Genomic DNA, 11,145 nt, shown 5'->3' on the forward strand with positions numbered 1-11,145 from the left:
GTCAAGAATGGCCTTGAATTCTTGATCCTGGTGTTTTTGCCTTTCCCAGTGTTGGGATTTCCAATGTGCACCACCAGACTCAGTAATCCTGCATCACAACCATTAATCCATCCCCAAAGCTGGCTTTAATATCAAGTGCATTAAATCTTAAACTACCCTACCAAGCTACAAGTTAAGGCTGTAGTTAGATTTTTTTTTTTAAAGTAGTCCAAATTAAAGCCACTGTTGTAGCCTTATTTTATAAACAAGGAAGAAAAAGAACAAGGCACTTAGTTTTTCAGTTATGGGATATGTATATGCAATCTAGACCTTCATTTTAAAATCACAATATCCAACTCTTTGCTGAGAATGTATTTTATTGGCCGTCTGCAGATTAGGTGGAAATAGCAAAGTCAAACATGAGAATAAAGCTCTGTATGTGCACAGCTACTCCTCCTCTGGCTGATAGACTTCCTTAGAGTCTTCCTGTTTGGGTCCCAGAGTTGCTTCCCTCAGTACATAACACTACAAGTAAGTCAAAACTGAGAAGAAATGTCAGAAACAAAGTTATGCAAGGCATGTGTGTGTGTGCATGTAAATGTTCGTGTGCATGTGCAAGCTTGTGTGTTTGTGCCATAGTACATGTATGGAGGTCGGAGGACAGCCTCCTTCCATCTCATCTGAGGAGGATCTCCATTGTTTTTCTGATGCATACAGCGGGGTAGCTGGTCCACGAGCTCTCCAGGATTCTGCTACCTCTAACTATGCAGCAAATGCTTTCACCTAGTTAGCCATCTCCCTGGTCACTGATTGCTTGTTTTTATTGTTCCTCCTCCTAAGTAAAGACTGTGGAATTAAGTTCCTGAAACCAAGTTTGAAGAGTATATATGAAGAGTATTTGGGATTGTTTGAGGTTTGTCATTTGTTATAGCTTTGTTTTCTGTTTTTGTTTTATTTGAGTCAAGATCTCAGTATGCAGCTCTAGCTGGTTTAGTACTCCGTGTAAACCAGTTTGGCTGCAAATTTACAGAGACTTACCTGCCTCTGTCTCCCCAGCACTGGGATTAAAGAGGTTTAAGTACTCACTAATATGTTTAGTGTAGGAAAGCCCCAGAACATGATTAGCATGGCACTGGTTTAAAAGTATGAGATTGTTGGGGGTGGAGAGATGGCTCAATAGGTAGTGTTTGCTGTACACACATAAGGGCCTGAGTTCAGATCCCCAGCTCCCAAGAAGAAAATTGAGCAAAGCATTGCACCTTTGCTCCCAGCACTGAGGAGCCAGAGATGGGTGGGCTTGCTGCCAGCCGGCCTGCCTAGCCTCAGCCCCAGTTCAAGTGAGAGATGTTGTCTCAAAAAAATAGGTGGAGAGCAATTCGGGAAGACATCCAGCATTGATCCCTGGCACTCACGCGCACAGAGAGAGAGAGAGAGAGACAGACAGACAGACAGACAGAACAGTCAGGTGTCCTCAGCTCTTGGGGTCATCCAGAGACTAGCTTTAGGTGCCACTTGGAAAACAGCCTGATGAGAAATTCCTGGCTTGAGACTCTCCAAGTCTGGAACAGGACCCTTGAGGCTAGCCTCCAACAGGACCTGCAAGTCTAGGTGTGACCGGCTCAGGTGTTGTCACCTATGAGCCAGGAAAATGGTGGCTGAGAAGAAAGGGGTGAGGGGTGGGGGCCATTCGAGGGCAAGTGAGTCTGCACACTTGTTTCTCCTGGAGGAAAAAGTCAAAACTACATCAAAATGAGCCTGTTCTTGTCAAATCTGAACTCTGTAACCCACTTCAACTGTCTCGCCTTCCCTTGCTTGCTTGTATTTGGATTTTTCTTATGGCAATCGGATGCCCAGCAGCAGAAAACAAATGTGTAAGAGAAAAATTTAAACTAACATTCATTTATGGGTAGGGAGAGGCACCGCGCCACAGTGAGACTACAGAGGCCGGAGGAGAAGTTCCGGGAACCGGTCTCCCTCCTTCTGCCAGGAATGTCCTGAAAATGGACCTGAGCTCATCGGGCTTTGTGGAACCTGCCTTTACTGGCTCAGAAGGGGTGTAGTCCAAGTTGCTCACAGACTCTCAGTGTAGCCAAAGTTGGCCTTGAACTTGTGCTCCTGTCTCCTGAGCACTGGGATTCCAGATGTACACCACTGTGTCTGGCTCACGTATGAGTGATCTTATGCTGGCTAAAGTTTTCCTGAAGAATATTCATTTCAGAGTTAGCTGGATTGCTTATTCTCAGCAGGACGATAATATTTAGTTGCAACACTTACATGCTTTTAAAACATGATTCCAAAACAAGCAAATCAACCAACCAACCAACATCCCCCTGTTCCCTCGTGTACAATGCCAGTGTGGCTTACTCAGTGTTTGAGGGCACCTGAGATCTTTGAAAGGATTTTCTTTGGTCTTACTACCTTGCTGAAGGAAAAACCAACATCAAGACCACTCATTGCCGCTGGGGATGATGGTATATCTTCAGTCCTCCTACCTCTGAGGAAGTAGACACGGGTAGATGAGACCAGCATGGTCTCTCATAGGGAGTTCCAAGCCATCTAGGGTTAAGTTTTGAAATCTTATCCCCCCCCAAAAAAAACAAAAGCCTATCATGATTAATATTGCTAACTTGTCCGAATCTAGAGACACCTGTCTGTGAGGAGTCTCTGGGCCTGTCTATGAGGAATTACCTAGACTGGATTAATTGAAGTGAGAAGATCCACTATAAATGTGGGTGGCTCCATCCCCTAGGCTAGAGTCCTGAACCAAAGAAAAAAGAAAGTGAGCTGAGCTGCAGTGCTTGAGTCTCTTTGCTTCCTCGGGGTAGATGCCATGTGAGCAGCCTTGTTCTAGCCACCATGCCTTCCCACCACGATGGACTGTGCACCTCGGACTGTGAGCCAACTTAACCCTTTCCTTCCTTAGGTTACTTTCATCATACATTTTGTCACAGGAAGGAGACAAGTAACCAAAAATACCCAGACATCAGCCAATGACGAGAAACCATTTTATTGGGTGGTTTTTAAAGGCATTGTCTGCCAGAGGGAGGGGGTGCTTGCAGAAGTTATCAGGACCTACCCACCACCACCAAAGAAAGAAGAGCCACAAACCATTGCATTCCCTCAACAAGGAGCACATTGCAGAAGGGCTTCAGGGGGACTCAGTAAATTAGTTCTGGATAGGTTGGGGAGCTTCCCAGTCCCAGGGCTTTTGAAACCTGGCAGAATGTCCCTTCCTCTCTTTCTTCTGTAGACTTGGGCCTTAAGAATGCACCATTTCCTGAAATTCTGGAATAGAAGATGAGAGAACAGACTCAGCGCAGGTGGCTCAGGGTTTTGCAGGTGTGCTGTCGCCCTGAGAACTCAGAAGAGGGAAGAGAAAGATAAAATAAATTCCCAGAGAAGCATGGTCCATTTGGAATGTGCCTGGAAGACATCGTGAGGATCCGTGACACAGCTCACGACAGTCTCAGCTCCTGTCCAGCTGTCTGCAGCTCCTGTCCAGCTGTCTGCAGCTCCTGTCCAGCTGTCTGCAGCCCCTGTCCAGCTGTCTGCACCATCTTTTAGATAGGGTCTCCCTTGGCAGCTCTAGTTGGCCTCAAATTGATTATCATTTTGCCTCAGTCTCCAAAGTGCCTGAACTGCAGCCATTGGCCAAATGCCTAGCTTTCTGTACATAATTTTTTGAGACAGGGTCTAATGTAGACTTCTGGTCTCAGACTTTCTACACAGCCAAAGATGATCTTGAACTCTTGCCTTCTTATCCTCCTGCCTCTACATCCCAGGTATGGGATTGCAAGCAACAACATGTCCTGCTTTCTCTGCATAATCTGTGCATGGTTGCACATGTATGTCCATGGGCAGAAGCCAGAGGTTGACATCAGGTGTCTTTCTTGGTTGCTCTCCACCTTATTACTGAGGTAGGGTCTCTCACTCGAACTTAGAACTCACAGATCCAGCTATTCTAACTTGCCAGCTTTCTCCAGAGATCCCCTGTCTTCACCTCTCAGGTGAGGCCTGGATTTCAGGTGGGCCTCCGGGATCTCCCAGCATTTACCTGGGTTCCGGGAATTCGAACTTTGGTCCTTACACTTGCATGGCAGGTGCTTTAGACCTGCTTAGCTGTCACCCAGCCCCATGCATAATTGTATTTAATAAATACCTTCATATCTACTGCCCCTTGGGTTAGAGCTTAACTCGGTCATTTTTCTCTAGCAATGAAGAAATTTGGTATAATTGTTGGTGGTAAAGCTGTGGTGTATTGTCTGGTTCATCTTAAATGAACATGGGGGTTTTCCTTCACTGTTCTGTAGCTGTTATGTTATTCAATAGAGTAGAACTTTAAACAAAATTTCCTTCACTGAGCCCTAATCTTAGCCTTCCCCTCAGCGTTTATATTACTAAAAGAAATATACTGAAAGTCTGTCATGTGTGAGTGTGTGTGAGTGTGTGTTTGTGTGTGAGCGTGGGGGAGGGAGGGAGGATTATGTAGCTGTGAGCCCACAAAATACGGAGGGGGATATTGCACGTCCTACTATTAATCTCCACCTTCTTCCCCTGAGACCAGGTCTCTTACTGAACCTGGAGCTAGGTAGGCCAGAAGACAGCAAGACACAGTGGTTCTCCACTTCCGACAGCGCTTGGCACGGCCGTAGCCAGCTTTTTACATGGATGCCGGGCTCCAATCTCAGGACCGCAGACCTGCGCAGCAGTTACCCTTATCCACCTTCCATCTCGGAAGCCCCGGCACTAAGAAATTGGCTGGTACACAGTGAAACTGAACATGGAGATTTGCTTTCTATTGACTGGCCCAACTTTTATCTGTTTAGACATCTTTCGGGGTTGGGGCTTTTTGTAAATTATCATTTTAAAATTTGAGACATAGTCTTGATTCCATAGCCAAGGCTAGCCTGGAATTTATGAGACGACCAAGCCTGACCTCAGACTTCACAGCTTTCCAAATGCCGGAATTATACACGTGTGCCACCAAGCTGGGCTTCATAGCTATGTTTAAATACATCAGGCTTTTCTTGTCTGAGCTGTTTCTTCAATATACCTATATAGAAGCTGTATTAACTCACACAGTGGATTATGATAGCATATTTCAGTAAGGATCTAAGAAGGTTGGGCTTTTGCTGCATGCCTGCAATCAACAGCACCAGAGAGGCAGCAGCAGGAGAATCAAGAGTTCAAAGTCAGCTCCACTACATATCAAGTTCAAGGCCAGCCAGGGCTGTATAAGAGACCCTACCCCAATTAAACAACCCAAAAGAATCTACCTTAGAATTTTTCTTTCCTTCTAAATGGTGTCACAAATAGGGTGCCCCGTTCTACCTTCCGAATCATTGCTTAAACAGAAATGCAAGCACCTCGATAAAGTCAAACAATCCTTTGATGTTTGAATCTGGGGCTCTGCACGTAGATGGCACCGTGGATCGTGGTTGGTCATTTGTTGTCACTGTTGGTGGTGATGGTGCTGATGGTGGTGGTGGTGTGTGTGTATACATGCCCATGCTTGTGTGTACACATGTACATGTAGAGGATAGAGGTCAACACCATTATCTCACTCAATTGCCCTCCCCCTTACTTTTTTAAAGACAGGACCCAGGTTCACTGACTTGACCCCTGGGATCCACCTGTCTCCGTGACCTCCCCCTCCCCCCACACCAGGTGCTGTTATCACAGGTGCAGGCCATCATGGCAGCTTCTAACACAGCTGATGGGGCTCTGAAGTCAGGTCCTCACTGTGTGCCATCTCCTGGGCCGTGCACTGATGGACAGTAAGTTGTCTTTGTTTAAATCCTGGCCAACATCTCCCGCACTATTTTCAAGCTGGACCAAAGCACCTCACAAAATAGTTTGGAAGGCCAAGTGGTCAGCTAATCCCTTCATCTGGGGGTCATTCTCTCCAAGTTCATAGTAGTGACCAGTTCATAGTGACATTGTATCATGTAACACAAAGGCATGCATGCATGTGTGTGTGAGTGTGTGTGAGTGTGTGTGTGTGAGTGTGTGTGTGTGTGTGTGTGTGTGTGTGTGTGTAGTGAGACAGAGTCTCACTCTGTAACCCTGGCTGGCCTTGAGCTCCTTACGTTGCCCAGGCTGGCTTCGAATCCACTGCAGTACTCCTATCTCAGCCTCTAAAGTACTGGGGTTACAGCTGTGAGTTATTGTCTTCCGGAATTGTGTGTGTACCTGTGTGGAGGTCAGAAGACAGTTTAAGGAGTTTCTCCTCCTACCATGTAGGCCCCCGGGAGAAGAACGCAGGTCACCAGACTTGGTGGCCGTTACTCACTGAGCCCCATCCCAGAATCTGTGTGTTAAGGGATGGGCAGTGCTGGGGACAGTTTCAGATGCGCTGAGCACACGCTGGGTTCATCAGAACTCAGAACCCCCCACCTTGGGTCTCCACCACGCCAGTGTGTCTTAGACACCACGCAGGAGCAGACCTACCGTCAGCCCCGATCTTCCCGTCTCCGTCACTGTCTGCTGCGTCCATCAAGGACTTGGTCTCTGACTCGGTCAGTTCTCTGGCGTCGCTCTGGAACTTCTGTAGGAAATACCTACAGCCCCACAAAAAGCTGGTGGCAGGCTCCTGAAAGACCTTGCACTCTCTGTCCCTCTCTTCATCCCTCTTCCCCCTTCCTTCCCTTCCTCATTGTCCCCTTCCCCTTCCTTCCTCCTCTCTCCCCTCCTTTGAGGCCATGTATCTGACAGCCACAAACATCAGTTAAGGTCTAAGGAGCAGAACTCTCTGTTGCCATAGAAACTGATGCTAGCCATCTATTTTTAAGAGTTTTGTTGTTTTGTTTGCTATAGGAGATCCCTTGACCAAATGGACCTCTGCACCTGGTCTTCAGTGCCACACTCAGTGCCCCTTGAGGGCAGAAGGGCAGACAATTTACAATCTTTAATGAGCTACAGATGAACACCCAGCGAGGCGCTCAGTACACAGCTTACTTGAGCTCGTCTCCATCCAGGTATCCACTCTGGTCGTTGTCTATGAACCGGAAAATATCCTTCACTTGGCTGGCAGACATCTTGGAGAGGCCCGATGTCTGGAAGAACTTTTGTGGTTCAAAGGTGTCTGGGTCTAAAGAACAGAGGCTAGGTTATCCTGAGGCGCCATGGGTCACATTCTATATTTGTGCCCAGGTAAGGGAAACATGGGCTATTGAAATACTTTCAAACATCCCTCAACCTCCCTCAACCTACATGAATACTTGACTCTCCCAAGACTCAGAGCCAAGTCTAGGTGGTCTGAGATGTCACCTTGTCCCCTCTGAGATGTCACCTCGTCCCCTCTGCTCCGGGTTGCCCTTTTCTTTTGATTTCCTCCTACTCAGTGTTTTCCCCAGGTCCCTCGCTCAACAAGCTGTACACCAAGCTCACAATACCATGTGATTGGTGGGAAACACTGGATTCAAACAGGCTTAAGAGAATCTATACATTTTGTTTGCTTGTGGCTAGCTTGGAACCCACTATGTAGCTCAGGCTAACCCTACTACTCAGCTACAAACCCATCCAGCTTTTTTCTACTGAGAATTTATTTTTTCCAGTACTGGGAATTGAACTTGGGGCCTTGTGCATACAAGGTAAATGCTGTACCACTGAGCTACATTCCCAGTCACCCCTTTTAGTAAATTCCTTTCATCTTGTATAATACAATCACATACTCCGGTCTCTTAATTCCTATCATGCTTCGCGCTCTGACTCAGAGCAGTTTCACTGACAGGTTCAGCAAATCCTTCAGCAAAGTTCCGATTTTAGTCTTTGCTGCTTCGACGGAGGTGGGAACAGGCCTTCCTGGTGTCTCCCGTCACCTGTATTATTTGTCTGTCTGTCTGTCTGCTTTTGAGACAAGGATCCACGCAGCCTCAAGCTCTCTCTGAAGCCAGGAGTGATCTCCAACCCTGATCTTCCTGCCCCCATCTCCCTGGTGTGAAGAATACAGGTGTATGTCACCTGTCTACACAAGAACCCAGGTCTTCATATGTGCTAGGCTGATGCATTATCAGCTGAGCTACAGCTGCACCCCTTGTTCTTATTCTGAGACAAGATCTCACTCCGGAGTCCAGGCTCCCCTGGAACTCGCTCTCCTGCCCCAGCGCCACCATGGCCTGCTCCTCCAGTCCCCTGTCACCTTGACATTCCTGCAGGGCTGCCGCAATGTCATCAGCACTCAGAATGTCTGTGATGCTCATGTTCCACCTGGTCGAACAGAAGAAGGAAGATGTGAGCAGTGGTGACAGAGAAATGGGAAGAGCACACATTCGCAGCCACTGGCCAACACTACGTAGCTCTAGAATTTTCAGAGGTGGTGATGAGCACCAGTTAAGTGATGGGACAGTCCCAAACCAAGCACGGGTACGGAAAAGACTCCAGCCACCTCTTGTCTGCATGATTACTCCTGAATTTACTTCAAAATTGAAGTTTAAGAGAGACAGAGACAGACAGACAGACAGACAGACAGATGAAGCTGGTTGTGGTGTGCATACTTGCTATCCCAATAGTCAGAAAGAATTATAAGAGGAGGAGGAAGAGAAGGAAGGGGAAGCAGCAGCAGCAGCCATTGCCGCAGGAGGCTCAAGAGTCCAAGAGCATCCTTGACTACATAGTGAACTCCAGACCAGCCTGAGCTACATGCCCCAGTCTTTTAAAATTCTAATAGCAAATAAAAGTTTTTTCCTTACAGTCTAATCTTCTTGTAAAACTTATACTTACCTACTCAATCACCATAGGCAGCTATGGGTCATTTAACATTAGCCAAGTTACAAACACAACAGCGCTGTCCTACATCAGCCATAGAATTGCAATGCCACAGACCCCCTTTAGAAAATTAGCCCATGCCGCAGAGGTGAAATCCTCCCTGCTGCCAAGTCTAATACAGTGTATAGAGAAGATCTCGGGGTCTGATAGGCCCACCCGCTACTCACCAACTTCGATTTAAAATCAAGCGGGGAGGAAGAGTTGTAGGAACAAACAGAAAAACAAAGCAGATGGTCTTTCACTACCTTATATAGGACTGAAACTGTGTTGGTTCAGCCTCTTAGATTTCATGTTCAAGGATCAAGTGTGTGTAGCTCGAGTGTCTTTACCTTAGTAATGAAACCACTCATACTCCCTGTCTCTCTTTTCTATTTATAGAAGGGTGGGTAGGGACAGCCAATTAAGAGAAAAAAAGAACCTCAACAAACCTTAACTAAGGTTTCATTTCTGTAAACAAACCTGCTTGGTGAAGCCTGCTAGGGGTGGGGTGCAGCTGAAATGTGGTAAAAACACTGGGGTGCCCTATGAACTGAAGATTCCCTAGATGTTAGTGGTTGCTGTTTGGGAAGATCTGTCTTCAGTGTGTGTGTGTGTGTGTGTGTGTGTGTGTGTGTGTGTGTGTGTGTGTGTGTTTGCTGTTTGGGAAGATCTGTCTTCAGTGTGTGTGTGTGTGTGTGTGTGTGTGTGTGTGTGTATGTGTGTGTGTGGTTGCAGTTTGGAAGATCTGTCTTCAGTGTGTGTGCGCAGATGTGTGAGGCTGACATCCCCTAAGGTAGAAAACCTCAAAAGTCTCACCCAAATCTTGGATACATAATTTTCCTACCAGCATCTTGCCCTGCTAAATCTAACACTATACAGGAAACCAAATGTGTCCATATCAAACTGTGTTTTTTTTTTTTTTTTTTTTTTTTTTGACACGTTCAAGTATTCCACGTTGACTACAAACTCACCAAGTCCCTAAGAATGGTCTTGAACTTCTGACCTTCTCCACTGGGATTCTAAGTGTACAGAACCAAGCTCAGCTAATTCATAATGGACCCCAGGGCTTCCTGTATACGCAGCAAGTGCTCCACCAACTGAGTCCCATTTTTTGAAGTGATATATTTCGGTGTTGCCCCAGGCAGGCTGGCTTTGATTTGGCCACTCTACTTCCTCAGCTTCCCAAGGAAGTAACTCTCTGACTATTTTAAGTCTTTAAAGACAGGGTTTCTGGGCTCAGTGGTTAAGAGCACTGACTGCTCTTCCAGACATCCTGAGTTCAATTCCCAGCAACCACATGGTGGCTCACAACCATCTGTGATGGGATCTGATGCCCTCTTCTGGTGTGTCTGAAGACAGTGACAGTGTACTCATATGCATAAAATAAATAAATAAATCTTAAAAAAAGAAAAAGACAGGGTTTCCTTGTGTATCCCTGACTGTCCTAGAACTCACTCTGTGGACCAGGCTGGCCTTGAACTCACAGAGATCCACCTGCCTCTGCCTCCCGAGTGCTGGGATTGAAGGCTGTGCCACACTGCTGGCCTCAGTTCCACTTTCTTAACCAGTTTGTGTGTATGTGTGTGTATGGACATACATGTATGTTATTGTCCAGTATCTTTCTCAGTTGTCCTCCATTTTATTTTTTGAGTCTCTTAGTGAACCTGTGGCCCTAGGACTTAGCCAGACTGGCTGATGATGACTTCCAGGGCTCCTTGTGGCTCTGCCTCCCTAGTGCTGGGGTTAGAAGTTTGCCACCACACCCAGCTTTTAGTGCGAGTTCTTATTCCTGTGCCTGTGTTACCCACAGAGCCCTCTCCCCAGCCCTCCTAGCTTCTTTGAAATGCGTCTGTACGCATCGTGCAATAGAATCGAATACCTTTCCCAGTCTGAAAATGATTGTTCAGGTAGGCTCTCTTGCCTCAGCCTTCCCTAGAACTGAAGTTATAGACGGTTGAGAGCCACCGTGTGGGTCCTGGGAACTGAACCCCTGTCCTCTGTAGAAGTGGCCGGTGCTCTCAACCACTGAGCCATCTCTCCAGGCCCCCTTTTGTGGTTTTGCTTGTGAACCTAGCACATAGGCAGGTAACCACCAGACCCTGCTAAAGGCGTGTCCCAGGCTATGTCTTCAGCATTTGACTATCATTATGTGCTGTCCATGGTCAGCAACTTTTCTGACAGAAAATGAAGATAAATGGACTGTGATGAGCACCTGTGACCCCACTCCGCAGGAGGCTGAGACAGAAGATACAACCTGAGGTGCATGGTGAGATCCTGCCTCATTCAAATGAAAAGGGGAGGTCTGAAAGGGACCTCAGCTGTAGAGTGCTTTCTTCACAAGCAAGAGGAACTAATGATCCCCAGAAGCCACATTAAGAAGCCAAACATGGTATAACACACTTGTAATCTCAGTGCTGGGGT

General features: G+C 46.8%; 1 protein-coding gene across 1 annotated transcript; it reads right to left on the bottom strand.

The window, feature by feature from the left end:
* Nucleotides 1-3,238: 3,238 nt before the first annotated feature.
* Nucleotides 3,239-8,180, bottom strand: LOC308439391 (oncomodulin; the record flags this gene model as incomplete). Its single annotated transcript, XM_080941179.1, has 4 exons — nucleotides 3,239-3,264; nucleotides 6,430-6,539; nucleotides 6,937-7,069; nucleotides 8,120-8,180. 4 exons carry the CDS (start codon nucleotides 8,178-8,180, stop codon nucleotides 3,239-3,241), a joined length of 330 nt encoding a protein of 109 aa, XP_080797305.1.
* Nucleotides 8,181-11,145: the final 2,965 nt, after the last annotated feature.

The sequence above is a fragment of the Micromys minutus genome (genome assembly GCF_963924665.1).
Source record: "Micromys minutus genome assembly, chromosome: 29".
NCBI lineage: Eukaryota > Metazoa > Chordata > Mammalia > Rodentia > Muridae > Micromys > Micromys minutus.